Genomic DNA, 18223 nt, shown 5'->3' with positions numbered 1-18223 from the left:
TGCTTACCTTGCTCCCGAAGACCTAGTCCCTCTCGGTAGGGTAACAAGGGAACGTGTTCAGTGCAGATCAGTGAGTAAGCACATATGGTAACTCTATATTTAACTTTTCAAGAAACTGGCAAACATTACCAGAGTGACTGAATCATTTTACATTCCTACCAGCAATGTGTACAAATTCACATATCTCCACCTCCTTACCACCAACTTGTTATTGTCTATCTTGTTGATTATTCCAATCATTGTACAAGTATTCAGGGGAAGGGGGCAAAGAATAAAAAGGGGAGTGTCCTCCTGTCAGATGGAGCCTCAGCTCCAGGCCCTATGCCTAACTGACAGTCAATGTTTGAGCCCCTGACTACTGAGACAATTGTTTTCAGGACAACTGTTTCTTCCTGACTGCACTAAGAAGCAATCCCTACTAAATTGCTTACGTGAGCTGTACATCATTCTTTGTAATTATCAAGACAACCCAAAGCAGTGTTCTAAAAAAAAACAACCCTTTCATTCCAGATGTTGTTGTTATGTGCCGTCAAGTTGGACCCGAGTCGGACCCGACTCATAGCGACCCCTCCTTGGGTTTCCAAGGCAGTATCACTACGGAAGTAGATTGCTCCATCTTCCTTCTGAGGAGTGGCTGGTGGGTTTGAACCACCAGCCTTCTGGTTAGCAGTCATAGTTCATTTTATTGGATAGATGCCACTGACTTTAGGAGCTCTGGTGGAGCAATGCCTATGGCATTTGACTGCTGACCAGAAGGTTGGTGGTTCAAACCCACCACCTGCTCCACAGAAAGAAGATGGGGCAATCTACTTTTGTGAAGATTTACCTCCTCAGAAACCCAAAGGGGGTTGCTGTGAGTTGGAATCAACTTGATGGCAGTGAGTTTGGTTTGGGTTTGGTCATTCACTTAATGTAGCTAACTATTAGACCTCAGAAACTCTAGAAGATGTTCAAAGATATTTTACATTAACCTAACATTTTACTTGTGAAAATGCAGACTGCAGGGAAGGAAAGCCCTGTATATTTTAATTAGAGATAATTCTGTGTCATTTTCTTCCTTAGTTTAAAGAATGTAAGATTTCTTCTCGGCTGGATACAAACATTAAACTTTATCTAAGGCTTTGTAATATAATGGGCAAAGTAATTTTATAGTAGTTACTAGTTATTCAGTAAATATTTCAGAATGAATCTGCCCTAAGAATAAATTTATTTTGGGGAGGACTAAAATGATACAAAATAATGACTTAGCAATGTAGTAAAATTCTGTCAATTTTATTAAAAGTAGGTTCCATTTCTTCACAGAGTTAAGAATTTTTTTTTGTAAAGAGCCTATTTCATTGGATTGTTTCATAAATGTTGACTCAGCACTGATAAAGATATGTAGAAAGTTAGCACCACACTTCTGTAAATGCAGATAGCCACAACGACCTTCCCGATATGTACAAGCTCCCTTTATATACACACACACACACACATTTAACAGCTAATAAATAACATTGAAAGCTAAAGCATCTTTTTTATATATAGTGAAGTCTTTAGAAGCCAGAGTTCACAGTGCCATATGCTGATTTGATGAATGTTTTAAATTTATGCACCTTCGGTCAAAACCCAAATCCAAAAAATTAATGAATGAATTAATAAAGCAATCAAAATTAATTAATAAAGGGGCATGCTGACAACAAATTGCATATCATTTTATTTTTAGAGAGAATTTAATCCAAGCCTGCTGGTATCCATCATAACATTTGTCCTACATTATATAGGCACAGCCATATTTCTCAGATAAAGAGCTGAAGTTCTGGCAACTCTGGAACTACTTCCACTCCAACATGTTGCAATACAAACTTGATTGTTTGTCTTCCAAATCGTGCTGAATTATAAGCATGTGAGAAACTTTACGTATGAGCATGAGCTCAGGTACCCATATACTTTCACAGTTTGGGTTCCCAGAAATAGCCTCTGAGATATTTGGCTTCTTGATCACTTTATATTAATATACAGAAAAAACATTCTGAAAACATGAGATCTAGTTTATAAATAATTGTTCACTCACTCTTGATTAGTTGTTAAAAACAACAATAACACCCCTCCTGGCACTTTCACATAGCTATGTGGCTTTTGACTGCACATAATGGTTTATACACACTGCTTATGAATAACTCCCAGTAACTTTTCTACCTCTTTATTTAGTAAAAATGAGTCTTATGTGAAATTTGTTGGCATTCAGAAGATGCAACATTTGAATCTGAACACATATTTTCTTGTTAAAAACCAGAAAAGAAAGAGATAGATAGGCTTGAAGTATGACCAAAGTAAAATTAATTGAACAAGAATTATTGAATATTAAATGCCTTCAAGTTACTGAATATAATTTTAAAAATCTGACAATAAAATGATGGTATTATTTTTTTTTTCTCCCTAGTTCACAGGTGTATTTTAAATATCTACCCAGAGCACATGGTTAAAGTGTTAAAATATAATCTAGAGATAAAGTAAAAAAAGGGGGGTAAGAGAAAGAGATTAGGAATTCATTGATCTGAATGTTCTATCTCCTTTAATTTATAATGTAGTTGCAATCCAAGCCAGCTGCAAGGAGTGTCTAAAAGCTCAATGTTTCACCAACCACTTTCTCAGTGTCTCTCTCTGGATCACTTGGTCCTGGTTAACTCCTGGGACAACTCTCAGTGCCAAGAGGAGAACCATTCCCCAAAAATCAGGTCTTTTTTACTGATAAGTAAATGGCCAGTCTCATGGTCATTTCTGACTCACGCCACATAAAATCATTTTCTGTGTTCAGACTTGGAGAAAATGTGATGGCATCAGTTCAGAAAATCTACAGTTCCAATTAAAATAGGAGGTTCTAATCAATTTTAGACTCTGGCTAAATATGCCAATGGAGAAATCATATTTTACCAGGGCTCAAACAATTCTTAACTCTTTCTCAAAGTCAGAATGCAGCGCTTTTCATATCTGCTGTCTTTTAACGTGGGAAGATGTGCTATTTGGCCACTATATTCCTCAAGTAGAATTAGCCACATTTTAGTATTTGAGACTGTCTCCTAAAGAAACTAATAGGAATATAGCTGGGATTAATACTCAGGAAAATCCACTTTTAAACACCCAAAACATCAGATATCTTCCGTAAAAGTTATTTCATTCACTTCATTTTTCACAGAACTCATGTGCTGTTCTTCTTTCTGTAGATCTGCCCAGTTTCTGAGAAAAAGCAGAGAAGAAGAACAATTTATTTCCTGCTTATTACTGCACAATCCCCTTTCCTTCCTCCCCCACTTTGATGATGGAAAAGTATGCAACTGGAAGTTCAGAACAAAGGTTATGAGAATAAACACAAGGAGATGTGGATAATGGGCCAAAAGTGGCAGGTCCCTTAGGAATGAGAAGCGCTCTAACATCTGTACAGCTAAATCCCAATATGGAGTATCATCTTCAGAGGATGAATCCAAATGGTTTTAAAATTTAGGAGGATTTCTTACTTTTATTGTTGTTGTTAGGAGCTCTGGTGGCGTAGTGCCTAAGGCATTTGACTGCTAACCAGAGTCTGGAGGTTCAAATCCACCAGAAACCCCTCAGAAGGAAGGTTGGGCAATCTACTTCTGTGGTCATACCACCTCAGAAACCCAAGGAAGGGTTGCTATGAGTCCACAGCAGTAAGTTTGGTTGGTTTAGATTGTTGTTGTTAGATGACATCAAGTCATCTCTGACTCACAGCAACCCTACGTACAACAGAATGAAACATTGCCTGGTCCTGTGCCAGCCTCACAATCCTTGCTATACTTGAGCCCATCATTGCAGCCACTGTGTCTAGAGTTATCAAAATAAAAGCCTTTTTCTTTTCTCATGGTATAAATGTACTACTAAGGAGAAAACAGTAGATGAGAATGAGAAGCTTTTATTTAATTACTTTAGTCACAGAGAAGAGAAACTGCAAGTTATAAATCTGATTTATAAGTACCTCCTAGATTAAATTTAGGTAGTTTTTAAACTTTTTTCAAAGAAAAAAAAAAGGCTGACCTAAATATGTATTGTCTCAGTAACCCTATAATTAGACCAGGAAGGTATCATTAGTCTTTCTCAGATAAATTCTTATCACATATAAATAATATGACCAGAAATACTTTATAAACAGCTAGAGTTTTTCCTAATTTTTTACTTATGTTTTATTCATACACAGATTTAAAACTGTGGATAGTTCTGGGAGAATGCTTGTATGTATGTTTGCATATAGTTTTATTTGATGGATATAAAACTTCATAAAAAGGCCTTTTTCTAAGAAGTGAAACAAATGGAAAATTGTCTCAGATTTATGATAAGGGAAAACAAAGCAATGAACCCCTTAGTAGAAAAGTCTCCACTTTTATATAAGAGTTGAGTTATTCGTCCTGGCTCCATTTCAAGTTTATCTTCAGTGATCTTATATTAATTTTTTTTTTTTATCCAAAAGACCTCATCTTATCATTCAAAGTATATATGGCTAAATTCCATTTTTTGTGAAAAATGAAAAAGATATAAATCATATGCATGCATAGATAAAATCTGGAAAGATATAAACCAAAATGTTATTTGTAGTTCTTTGATAATGTCAGAGTGATTTTGTTTTCTTGTAGCCTATTTATTTTTCCTAAAGTACCCATAGTGAACAAGCATAATTTATAAATAGAAATGAAAAATTGAGATATTCCACATAGGGTCTTTAATATACTTTTCCTGAATATGCATGCTTATAAATATAAATGGAGAAGTGGACAAGCCTAAAGCAATTGCTTTTTCTATTTCCAGATGATGTTGCGACTAGCCTTTTCCATTGTTTCTTGTGTCGCTGGCTTGAATTACATGATCTAAGTTTTCTCCTCTTCATACCTATAACCCATTAGCACTTGGCATCTGGCAGGGGAATGAGTGGAGGAATGAAACTGGCATATCCAGGGAACTCAGTGGGGGAGTGGGGAAGGTCACATGCTTAGTCTCCGCTTAGTACTGATGTTCTGGAAAGATTCAGCTGACAGCTGCCATGTGGATTAGTCTTAAAGGTCAGGTAGGAAAGAGCCAAGGCGTTGTTTTGAGACAGCAAAGAGAAAAATTTCCTATACTTTAACTCCATTAGCTGCCATTTTTGGCAGTTTTGAGATGGGTGCTGGGTGGTCGCTCCTTTGGTTTCCTGTCTTGGGATCTACTGGCTTTTAGAGCATCAAGAAACACTGCTGCTGCAGCTGGTGACATGACATGTCTTATTCTCCTAGATCTATCCTGGGAAGAGCAGCACTCCTGGCCACAATTATAATTGCTAAACTTGTGTTACAACAGGGATGCAGCAGAGAAAAAAGCAGAAATTAAGATTTAGTGTTAGTTCGAAAAATAAAATCTAAACAGTGGGCATAGGATAGAAGGGAGTAGGCTGAGAGAAGGAAGAGGAAAAAATAAAGAGGAAGCACTGCAAAAAGCAAAGGGTGTTTTTGATGATGTCTATGTGGAAAGACCATCTGCAGGATCTGGTCACAAAAGACAGTGTAGTGATGAGGCTTGATCCTCTCTGAGTACAGGCTCAAGATGCTCAGAGTGGTTGGCCCATGATGCTTACCAGCCAGACTTTTTATTCAGGGACTTGTCATGGCATTTCACAAATACCACTGGTGACTTTCCTTTCTGCAAATAAGACACTTTGTCCCGGGAACAGAAGATCACCCTGTTAAAGAAAGTGGATGTAAGCATGCCTATAGAACTAAAAAATGTCTTTGAAAATGTGTGGCTCAAAAGAGCATACAGTTTTTGTCTGGTCTTCTTGGGACATAAGCTCCTAGAACCCAGCCACCATGCCATAGGGAATCCCAGGCCACACCAAGAGGCCATGTGTAAGTGTGTCAACCACTACCACAGCTAGTCTCAATCTGCTAGCCATGTGATTGAGCCATGTGGGAAGTGGCCCCTCCAGCCCCCAGTTGAGCCACTTCAACTGATACTATGTGGAATAAGAGGGAAACTTCCCACTGAGTTTTGCCCAGATTGTAGATTTGTAAGATAAATATATTGACGGGGTTGCTTCATGCCACTAAAAAAAAAAAAAAAAAGAAGAAGAAAAAAAGTGGTGGTTTGGTCAGGTGTGCTTATATATTACATGATTGTTCCAGTTAATTTTTTGATACTTCCAATAATTAACTGCTAGCACTCAGGCCATTCTGATCAGCAACACATCTGAATCAGAAGAGCTATTTGAGGGTCTGACCCATTGTTCAGCAATAGATTTAGTTAATCCATTTAGACAAGCACCTAGAGCCACCTAAACATCAAAAGACTTTCACCAAGAGATGTCACAAGATCAAATTTACAAGCTCTCTGAATTAAGGAATTAGGGAATTAGCCTTCAATGGGTCCTGCGCAGCTTTTCTATCCACAGCACGTCTTTTTGGCCATAAAGGCAGAGTCATCTTTATTAACAATAAAACCATACAACAGTTAGCAAAATCCACGCACATCTAGCAGAAAAATTTTAAATCTTACAGGACTTTTTATCTCTATGAAATTCTCTTTATGGATACACGTGGGGTGGGGGTATGGGGGGATAGGAAGAGATTAGTTTGGAATCTCATCCTTCTTCAAGAGGTTGGTTTTCATATTTGAATGTCAGAGTAACAACTCTGAGGTTTGTTCCACAAGGGTTTTGTGCTTGCAAGAAACAGTGTTGAGAAACCAGAGTCCTGAATTTTAATCCCAGCTCTTCCTCTGAATAACTGTGACCACTTTAGAGCTTGTGTTTTCTTACATGATATGCAGAAATACTATTATTTCCCAGTATCACAGTGAAAGAAAATTCTGAAAAAATTCTAGGTGCAATCTTCTAGGCCTTTTAATATTAAAGTCAAGATTATGAAGTTCCCCCTAAATGTTGAAGGCTCCTGAAATGTTGTCCCTAAGTAATGACATTAACATAAATTTGAAGTGAATGGAGAAAACAAAATGAATTTAATTACTTTTTTTGAGTCTCTCCAGCTTTTACTCTGATCCTCTCAATAGCAAAGCCAGGGCTGCTCCACCAGTCTGACCAGCTGAAGTATGAATTGCTGTTCCATTTGAGTTTCAGCATAAGCAGTTCTCCAATATCCACCTCGGTGTAAATGAGGAAGGAGTATGTCTTATTGGTAGAAACTTCAGGCCTGAATAAACAGTCAACATGCACGGTTAGTTCTGAAATTCATTTTTTTTTTTTTTCTCTCCAAAGTTGTAAACAGCTTTATTGTTTGGAGGATATTTTAAAAATGCAAAATATGTCCCACAAACTACTCAAGTTGAATGTCAGTGGCATTTTGTGTATTTTACAAGATATTACCATCCCTTTAATCTAATCCAGCTTATATCCCAACAGTATGAACTATTCAGTATAATTTTGAAAACCCATAAGTACTATTTGGAGGCATCATTTTTATTTTCATGTATTTCTTTTCAATTTGTATCAGTATGTGAGCATATTTTTACTTGACTGCATAGAGTATACACAAGTCTCTATTTTTTCTTTGTTCACTTAATAATTGATCTTGCACATTTTGCCACGCTTTTACCTAGTGTTTAATAATTATAGTTTTTAAAGGTTAAATTGATTTTATTGACTTGATAAACCACACTTAACCACTGCTTTGATATTGGACATTCACTTTGTTTCTAATTTATGTACCAACACAATGAATATCTTGTCACTGTTTGCTACTTCTTTAGGATAAATGACATGAAAGAACATTTGATAGCTCGGCAAAGCTATCGCCACTTTTTCTGGAGGGTTCTGTTCATTCATGATGCTTCCAGTGCTGTGGGAATGTACCTGCTGCACAACCTCATTGTTGTTGTTATGTGCCGTCGAGTCAGACCCGACTCATAGCGACCCCTCCTTGGGTTTCTGAGGCAGCATCACTAAGGAAGTAGATTGGCCAACCTTCCTTCTGAGGAGGGGCTGGTGAGTTTGAACCACCAGCCTTCTGGTTAGCAGTCAAGTGCCTCAGGCACTAAGCTACCAGAGCTCCTGCACAACCTCATTAGTACTGGGTATTTTAAAAATTTTGTTCATTTAGTATTTATAAAGTTGCCTTAATTTTGTATTCCTTTAATCAACCGGCAGGAGTAGCACTTTATCATGGGCTTTTTACTATTTATATCCTCTAAACACATTGCAAGGAATTCTGGTGGTACAGTGGTTAAGCACTCAGCTGCTAAAGAAAAGGTTGGCAGTTTGAATTCACCATCTGCTCTGCAGGAGACACATGAGGCAGTCTGCTTCCATAAAGATCATACTTTAGGAACCCCTATGGGGCAGTTCTACTCTGCCCTGTAGGATTGCTGGGAGTCAGAATCCACTCAGTGGCAATGAGTTTTGTATTGCATTTGTATCTATAGAAGAATTTCTTATTACTATTTTTTTTTAAAAGTTGGACTTTTGAGAAAATTTGTAGCTTTGCTTAAAAACTGTCCAAAAGAATAAGCAGATATAAAATAACAAGAAAAATAGATAGCAAATGAAAATAAAATTTGATTTTTCTTTTCTCCATATGAAATAGGAAAAGACCTAAATTCCAAAATTCTAATTTCTTAAGCTAGAGATTGGTTTTTTAGGTGTCCTACTCCAAATCCTCAGACCAGTGGTTAGGCAGACAGCAATGCCATGACAAGCACAAGTGCTGGAGGGGACATTGGGTGACTACTCACAGGGTGAAAGGGATGTTCTCGCTCTCAGCCACGGTGCCATACAGAGATATCTCGAATGGCTGGCTGGTCTGTGTGATACTTTCAGTTCCAGAAAAATGTATCTTTACTTGGTAATGGAAGACTGTAGGGGAGGAAATTGGAACAAACGTTGATCAGTCTTATGTAAACACTATAGACGCTGAACAATTAGACAATTCAGAAGTATATTAGTAAGCAGAGAGGAAGTGCATACACAAGCCTATTGGTGTGCCTTGAAATATTTCTTCATATCTGCACCGTGTTCACTTTCAGGAAATTCAGCAGAATTTGAATTCTACATTTCAGAAAAATATGGCTGTAGTAATAGGGAAAAAAACCAAGTGTGTCCAAATTGCCAAGCAGTCCCAGAAGAAAGCCATCTTTGAAGTGGTTCTTTGTTGTTTGTTGTTGTAATGTGCCGTCGAGTCAGCCCCGACTCATAGCGACCCATCTTTGGGTTTCTGAGGCAGTATCACTATGTAAGTAGATTGTCCAACCTTCCTTCCAAGGAGTGGTTGGTGGGTTTGAACTGCCAGCCTTCTGGTCAGCAGCCAAGTGCCTTAGGCATTATGCCACCAGAAGGTGTGCAGGGAGACCAAATCAAGAGGCCTAAAGGTCTAGGACACTTTGGCCATTAACCCTACCTTTCCTCATCCCTTAACATCTGTAAGAAGCATGTATTTGTTACTGTGTCACTGTATGTGACCACATTTCTTGTTTCATGGATTTATCTGACTTCCCTACTTGGCTTGTAAGCTCCTTCAGGCCCGAGACTCATACTCTTTCATTTTATCCCCCCATCATCTTTCATAGGCCAGAGTAGTTGGTGCATAATAAAACTTATTTCATTGAATCACCAGTGAGGCCATGACTGCCTTACAAAGCCAAAGTATCCTGTATTAGGGGGTGCCTCTGGGAGTAAGTCTGTGAATTTCTATATCTCCTCTCTGCTCTTCCCAGTCCCTGAGTACATGAGCTTGCGGGGAGGATAAGTGAATAGGAAAGGCAGCAAGCTTAAGACACAGCTACTAAAGGGCCAAGAGAAATAGGGCTAAAGGTTAAAGGGAGTCTTTGCAAGTACCATTACAAAACAAAGCAGAAGTGCCAGGCCTCAGCTCAGTGTCCCTGATGCCCCTCGCGAACTCTGACCGAACACTGAGTTGGCACTGTGCTGGATGCCAGATGACAAGCACAATCTGTCTGGGTCTATTCTATACACATGCCTCTCGGTTCTGCAAGCCAGGGAAACTAAGGGTTCCCCCATTAGATAAAAGGTTTCCTTGAGTTAGAGGGGCTAGCAAATTCCCTATGCCACTGAACACATCTCTGCAGATGCAAACAAACAACTTTATAAATTGGGTGCCTAGATCCAATGCATTTTACTTTGGGAACTGTTCTTTAATATTATCCTTCCCCTGAGGCCTCTACCTGGACTCCATACAAGCTGGCCTTTTCAAATTAGTCCCTCTCACCTGTTTTATCTGATTACCTTCTGTCCTGTTTGTCTTCCATTCCTTTAGGTCTTATTTATTTTTTTATTTTTTTAATTGTGATTTGGGTGAAAATTTACAGAGCAAATTCACTTTTCATACAGCAGTTCACATATACTTTGTCTCATGACATTGACCACAGTTTACCACAATGCAACAGCTCCCTTCCCACTTCCTCCCGATAATTACCTCTTCCCTGTGTCCATCCTTTAGGTCTTGTTTTAAGTAAGATGCTAAGTTTGAAATTCAACTATGAAACAAATTATCAAAATGGAAATATCTTAGAACTCCCTTTCCAGGGATAATTGGATAGTTGCATGTTAAAATACAGGTGGTTCTTGCCATCATCTAAAGCAAACTTTGTTGTTATTGTTAGTTGTTGATGAGTCAATTCCAAGTCATAGACATTGGCAATTTTTTTTTGTAAAGGGAAAGATAGTAAATATTTTCGGCTTATGGGCTATAAAGTCTCTGTTATAACCACTCAGTTCTGTCATGATAACATGAAAGGAGCCACAGACAACATGTAAATGAATGTGTACGATTATGTTCTAGTAAAATTTTACTCACAAAGACAATGGGCTGGATTTGGCCCATGGGCCATAGTTTGCTTACCCATGACTGAAATAATTTGCTTCACATTAACTCTGAGTCTGGTGCTAATGGAGTAGCCTATGTTAATAGTCACAAGTACAGAGGAGGGTGGTAAGCAGGAACACTAAATAGCATTGTGCAGGCTGTACACTGGGGCCATGGTGGCAGTGGGAATCAGGAGCTACAGTAAAATGGATCAGTAGAACACGCTCTCCATCAACAGAACCACACATGAGGGCTCAGGGACTAGTAACATTATTTCATTATCTGCACTGAACGGACAGAATCAATACATGTGACACAATGTGCATGATAAAAAAACATACGCCTAAACTGATTTTCCTTATTTGCAAGGCTCTCCAGCTTACCTTTGTAGGGCATCTGAGAACGAGTCTTCAGGTACATTTTGCTGCTTCTCTTGGCTCTGACTTTATTGATCTCATAGCCCAGGTTGTTGCAGCGGTTCTTTCTGCAACTCAGGCAAAGCCCCTTATCAAAGGCTTCCTTTGAATTGCACCGGTAGGCCTTACTTGGGTTTTCTTCATTCAACAGGGAGTCAATGAAGAGATGAATGGAACGCTCATGGGAACACTTCACTAGCTGGTCCACGTCTAGGGAAAAATAGACACACAAAAAAATTTCATCTCTGCTAAAATCCATAATGGGTGTGTCATTTTGTATACCAAAGTAGTTTAAGTGTAGTGTTAGAATAAAATGACCTCAGGGTCCATTCCTGTGAATCTATGATTACAGATTCTATTTAAGCAAGTAGTCTTGATGATAGTTGCTTACCCACCCTCAGGAGTGTCAAAATTATAAGTTCACAGGGAACTTTTGATTTTCCTGTTGTCTTATATTTATGAATAACTTTATGAAGTCATAGTAATAGATATCCAAAGTAAAAGTTGATTTTGTCCAGTTTATCTCATCCTTTTCTTAATATAAAGAAAGCATATAATGCTTCAAGAAATGCACTTCTAGAAACCACACCATAAAGAGCATAATTATTAGATGAATAGTGTCTAATAATAGATACTGTGGATAATTGAGGGTATGTCCCTACTAAATAAAGCACAGAAGTAATCAGCAATGTCATAAGAGTGTATTTGTTACCATAGACATTTACAACAATTAATATAGTAACATGCTGTAAGCTCTATAACATGTGCACAAAAGCCCTGATCATATTGGCTGTATATAGATCACAATGTACTGCATAATATGCAAAGACCCTTAACATAAACAAAAGTGAACATAAGCTATCATGCTTATTAAGATAAATATTAAACAAATATTATCTTTTTCATTGTAAAATTTTGGAAAACTTACTGCTGAGGAGTAGCAATTTTTTCTGATTTGCATGTTTCTTAATAAGCCCAACTAATTAACACTTTCTTTACTCAGTAAAAGGAGATTTGGTGGTGCTGTGGTTAAAGCATTGGGCAGCAGTTCAAACCCACCAGCTGCTCCATGGAAGAAAGATGAGTCAGTCTGCTTCTGTAAAGATTTACAGCCTTGGAAACCCTTTGGAACTGTTCTACTCTATCCTATAAGGTCGCTTGGGGTTGGAATTGACTTGATGGCAGTGGGTTTGGTTTTGGTTTTACTCAATAAAATTCAAAATCACTCCAACTTTACAAATACATTCAAAATCTAAGCGTGTAGTCAGATAAATTTTTTTTGTTGTTGTTCTTACTGAGGGCAGTAGTATTTTCCTGCTTACATCTCTTCTTTACTTTCTCTTGCTTCTGCAAGTACCGTACTCAATATAGTATACCAGTTACCAGTTACTGAGTTGACTCCAACTCATGGTGACCCCAAGGCTATCAGAGTAGGACTGTGCTCCATAGACTTTTCAATGGCTGATTTTTCATAAGTAGATTGACAAGTTTCTCTTCTGAATCTCCGGTTGATTTGAACATCCAACCGTTATGATTAGCAGTTGAGTGCATTTACTGTTTGTACCACCTATGGTATGTTATTGTTAGTTGTCACTGAGTTGATTAAAACTCATAGAGACTGCACGTATGTAGAATAGAACTGCTCCATTGGGTTTTCAAGGTTGTGACCTTTTGAAAACAGATCTGTCTTTCAAGGTGCCTTTGTGTGGGTTTGAACCACTAACCTTTCACTTAGTAATTGAGTATTTAAGTAAAAGATAAAATGGTTGTCTGTTTGACCACAGAAAGTACTAAGACTCTGCCCGTGCTGAATGTGATGGAATTCTTCTGGAACATACCTTGGTCAAACATGTATATTAACAATACATTATCTGTGGGTAATGGGTAGTCCAGTGGGCCAATAAGGGTCAAGAACAAAACTCATGTTTAATTCACTTTAGATCATATTTACCTCCAAGGCCTTTCTCTGCAATCACTCGAATAGCTTCCCCAATGTTACAGCCTGGTTGAAAAGTGCCTCCATTAGGGTAAATGTCAACATGCCCTACTGGTTTCTGGATGCCAATACTTCGGCCAGGTGACCCTCTGGTGAATGTGTGTAACACGTCTACGAAATCCGCATCATCTGGAGAAAGGCGACTTGGAGCTTCGGCATACTCAAAATTAGGTCCAGCTGGATCAAGGCCTTAAGGGGGAAAAAATAAAAATAATAAGGCCCCACAGTTTTTAAGCCCATTTTAGTCCTCATTGTTGTTGTTGTTGTTGTTATGTGCCATTGAGTCAGACCCGACTCATAGTCGACCCCTCCTTGAGTTTCTGAGGCAGTATCACTACGGAAGTAGATTGCCCCATCTTCCTTCTGAGGAGTGGCTAGTGGGTTTGAACTGCCAGGCTTCTGGTTAGCAGTCAAGTGCCTTAGCCACTATGCTACCAGAGCTCCCTTAGTCCCCATTAGTATCACTTTAGCAACCTATTGCTCTTCATTTGAATGAAACTGTCAGACACTTCAATTTTATTAGGTCTTATTCTATACTAATCACATCTTAAAATTACTAAGATAGCCATAAAGGTAGACCAGAATCCTTTTAAAATGTGGTTTGTGCCTCTTAAACTAGCCATAATATAGCAATTTTCAATCAGGATGGCTTGATTTCCTTTCATAAATTATTTCTGAATCTGTGGGAAGACCTTTAAACAGTGCTGGCTTCTTTCTCTCTCTCTCCACGTGCCAAAATATCCATCTACTACAACTGGTACAGACGACTGTCTTCCTTTTTGTGTATTGTGTCTGGTGTTAGTCCTTTCTCACTTCTCCCAGGATCCATGTGAGAGGTGATGTGTGTGTAATATACTACCAAAGCACAGTGAAGAAGGAGGAGGAGGGAAACAGGATTCTTCTCAGAGACATCTGTGGGCTTTCTGTGCCTAACTCTATGCTCTATTTCTGTGCTACTGCTGGGAGATGGTAAGCCCATGATAGCAAGGGCCTGTGTTTCGTCTTCTTTTTTTACTGAAAAGCAGCCCTATCATGACATAATCAAGAGACCAGGCATACATATCACCTAGAAGACCACTATACACATGTGGGTGTTTAACAAACATCGTGTTGATTATCTTTGCGAATGGTGACTCTTTTGTAATAAAATGAATGACACTGTTTTCTTACCAGTAATTCTGTTGACCTTCTTATTGGTCAGACTTCCTGCAATGCCGGCAGCATGGGCTCCAAGGCTGTATCCCAAGAGGTGAACATTGTCCAGGGGATAATTAAATTCTTCCTTTGGAAAAGGAAAAAAAAAAAAAAAAGGTTCTTACAGTCCTTTGTAAAAGATCAAAACTAAAGGAAAAAAAATAATTATAAATATGGTTTTCAAAATATAGACAATACTGAAAATTATAGTTACTTTAATTTTGTGTTACAGATAAGAGAGAAAAACAGATACTCTAATGCTGAGAATTTTCTTTCTTTCACAATGGATTTAAATTAGAAAGTTTCCCAATATATCTGAAATTACATTTTATATATATATATATATATATATATATTTAATTTTACTCCATCATTCCCTACTCTAAATGCCCCATATCACTTTGTAATAGCCAAGCAATGATTTATAATTAGAATATTTTACATTGGGACCACACACATGAGGTCCAGCCACCTCATTTTACAGTGAAAGTCTGTGGCCCAGAAAGGTGATCTGATTTGCCCAAGTTCCCTTGCCTGGTTAGAGAAAAAGCCAAGAGAAGAACCATTGTCCTCTGATGGCCAGTCCACTAGTAGAGCTTATTCTTAACCTCAAATTATCTGGTTTAACCCTTTCAAGACCAAATTATTTTTGGTTTTGACTTTTTTCTTTTGTTCTTCTTGAAACCATATATTTTCTGTAACAGAAGGAATTTTGAATGAATGAAAAAAAATTTTTTTTGAGGTAATAAGAGTTTTGATTCAATTAGTAGATGTATATTTTACAAGTGGTCAGTTGTGCTGGGATTTCTTTAGATTCACACAGATATACGGGCTCCCACCAGATGGCAGCATGTACTAAAAGTGGGATAGCATTTTCCCACTAAACCCTAGTAGTGGAAATACAGATGGGTACTATCTTCCCATGGGTCATGAAAATTACTTGGTCTTGTCAGAGTATTAGCTTCCTTTCAACTCTAAGATATTTTTCAAAGGTAATTTTTCAGATGATGTTCTCAGAGAGCCAAAGGGGATAAAACTACCAGGCAAGTTTGGAGCTCTAAGCCTTTCATCACTTCATATCCTACACACTATCCTTGCCATTTTTTTCCTACCTGAATTCTATTAATCTCCCAATCCACAAAAAAATCTGGATCCTTAATCCACACTAAGGAATAAATATTGCTAATGTTTTTGCCACAGGAGCCCTGTTGGTGCAATGGTTAAGCACTTGGATGCTAATCAAAAAGTTGGCGGTTCAAACCCACCAGTTGTTGTGTGGGAAAAAAGATCCGGTGATCTGTTCCCATAAGGATTTCAGCCTAGGAAACTCCATGGGGCTGTTATATTCTGTCCTATAGGGTCGCTATGAGTTGGAATCAACTCAACAGTACACAACAAAAACAATATTTTTGTCAAAGAGATTGGTATTTTAACAGGGGTCAAAGCCAGGGTCCATGTAGCAGCCAACTGGTGAAGAAGAACTTGGCTGAATATAACATCTTCTCTCTGTCCTGAAATAACAGGCTTTTCTCTGTTCTGCCTACTTAGTTCTTGGTCTCAGCAGATCTATTCATTAGGAAAATATCAAGGGACAGGGCAGGGCAAGACTATGCCTTGGCATTATTATCTTAATACTGCTTTGGGCCAAAAAATAATGTCCAGGCTGACCTTCCGAAGATGTGAATTGCTCTGGAAAATGTCTATAGCTAAATAAAAAGGGAAAATGACCAGCCATCTGCCTAACTCTAGAGAAAAGATCTGTTTTTGATACATTCATCCAATCTTACCTCCATCCAGTTGATAAATCTGGCTACGTCATTTCCCACCAGTTTGGTATAGCCTGCAGACACAGGATAATGCTGCTGGGCCCGTGACAGCCAGTCTACCACAATGACATTGGAGTCTGGTTCCCTCTTGTATAGGGCTGCCACGAGCTTGGGCACCCAGCTCTCATACATTCCTGTAACCTGAAGAAAAGATGATATAAGCATTCTTAAAATGCCAATCTATAACTTGTTATAGATACATTGGCTCAATACACATCTTCAGTGGGAAAAAACTGCAAGGAAGCCCAATGGCTCAGATGAAAAATCAAAACCCAGTAGACTATCCAGGGATTTGTGCCTGCTCGTTTAAGGCAAATCTGAGTATGACAAAGGGGTGATGTGCTCAAGAATGGCAAATTGAGATTTACCACACTTTCCATTTTAAAAGCATGTCTTGTAAGTTCAATAAAATTGCAATAATTTATACCATTAGGAGGGAAAACAGTCTGAATGAGTTAAACATTTACAGCAGAATTACAGACTATTTTAAAAAATAATTTTAGTTTTATTACTTTCAATCAGCCTGATGGATGTTTCTCAAAAGAACTGTTTTGGGAGCTGTGAATATTTTTTCTTTTTTTCCTTTTTATAGAGATCTTTACATATAACATTTGATGTGTCTTCTGGTTACCTAGTGCCGCTCTGACAAGAATATACCACAAACGGGATGCTTGAACTAACAGGAGTTTATTCTCTTAACAACTTTGGAGGCTATAAGTCCGAGTTCAAAGTGCCAGGCTCTAGGGGCTGTGTGGAAGCCCCTCAACCTTGGGCTTCAGCTCTGCTTCTTGCTCCAGGCCCACGGAAGCTAGAGGCATCTCTTCACTCAGGCAGCTACTGGCTACTGAGTCTAACATAAGCCCAAGGTCGACAAAGAAAATGGCACAGTCCCATTGTTACCAAACCACATGGCAGGCCATTAATTCAAGTCCATGAAAGTCCCACTAAAAGTCCCATGGTTGGTAGAGTATGGCAGGCTGCTGAACAACGACATGGCTACATGCAGGGTTCAAGTGTTCCACAAGCTGGAGACCAGTTACAAAGCTGCTGTTTGTATACAGGAGGCAGACCACATCCCAAAGGCAGCTCACAGCAGGTTCCACCACGGAGCTGATTACCAGTCTCATCATGGGGAATACTACATCCAGCTATCCAGCCATTCAACCAGGCCCAGCCAAGTTGACACACAAACTTAACACACAATGTGCTAATGAGGAAAAAAAGTTTTAATATTATTAATCCTACCAGAAAGCAAGTTTGTTTAACAATCTCTTTTTTAATAGATAAGAAAATGGTTAGCTTTAGCTCACACTTCTTCACCATTCTCTCAATTCTGAAATATCAAATTAATGAGATTTAAGTAAAACGTTGGCAGTTTGAACCCACCAGCTACTACTGCACAGAAAAAAGATGAAGCAATCACTTCGATAATGATTACAGCCTTGGGAATCCTAGAAGACAGTTCTACGCTGTCTTAGCACGTCACTATGAGTCAGAATCAATTGAAGGCACACAACCACAATATTAATAGTCACGTTTCTCAGATGATTAGGCTGGTTTTATTTGGAGACAAGCAGGATGCCAATAGTAATTATTTGTTCCTCATTAATAATGACCCCAGAAGTCAAAGTTAAAAGAACTATAGAACCCTCACATTAACTCTATTCAGGTAAAATTTTAACTTCTGCAGTCAGAGAAGAAATATGGGTAGTTTTAGCAAAGGTACACCCTTTAAAATAATCAACACGCACACATACACACAAAACTGCACATTAAAATTCCAGACTATCCTGCCATGAGCTTTTACATGGTAACATCCTGAGATAAAATCCCAAATCCATCCACCACCAATATGATCTGAGAGCCTGTCATATTGTAACCATGGTAAAGGTTGTTTAGCTATGTCCTAAAATAGAGCTCTGGTAGCATAGTGCCTAACGCATCTGACTGCTACCCAGAAGGCTGGTGGTTCAAACCCACCAGCCACTCCTTGGAAGGAAG

At 38.5% G+C, this 18223-nt stretch overlaps 1 protein-coding gene across 1 annotated transcript in view; it reads right to left on the bottom strand.

Moving 5' to 3' along the window:
• Nucleotides 1–3178: 3178 nt before the first annotated feature.
• The window catches only part of LPL (lipoprotein lipase), a 28677-nt gene continuing 13632 nt past the window's right edge, over nucleotides 3179–18223 (bottom strand). The window contains exons 3-10 of the mRNA XM_042783663.1: nucleotides 16184–16363; nucleotides 14373–14484; nucleotides 13158–13391; nucleotides 11174–11416; nucleotides 8704–8824; nucleotides 6984–7166; nucleotides 5601–5701; nucleotides 3179–3216 (exon numbers count right to left, since the gene is read on the bottom strand). Coding sequence (XP_042639597.1) covers nucleotides 3179–3216; nucleotides 5601–5701; nucleotides 6984–7166; nucleotides 8704–8824; nucleotides 11174–11416; nucleotides 13158–13391; nucleotides 14373–14484; nucleotides 16184–16363 — 1212 coding nt within the window. The remainder of the gene's footprint in view (nucleotides 3217–5600; nucleotides 5702–6983; nucleotides 7167–8703; nucleotides 8825–11173; nucleotides 11417–13157; nucleotides 13392–14372; nucleotides 14485–16183; nucleotides 16364–18223) is intronic.

This window comes from Orycteropus afer, unplaced genomic scaffold (assembly GCF_000298275.1).
Source record: "Orycteropus afer afer isolate SDZICR_OR568_19922 unplaced genomic scaffold, OryAfe1.0 scaffold00024, whole genome shotgun sequence".
Taxonomy (NCBI): domain Eukaryota; kingdom Metazoa; phylum Chordata; class Mammalia; order Tubulidentata; family Orycteropodidae; genus Orycteropus; species Orycteropus afer.
This window is presented reverse-complemented; position numbering and strand designations above follow the sequence as displayed.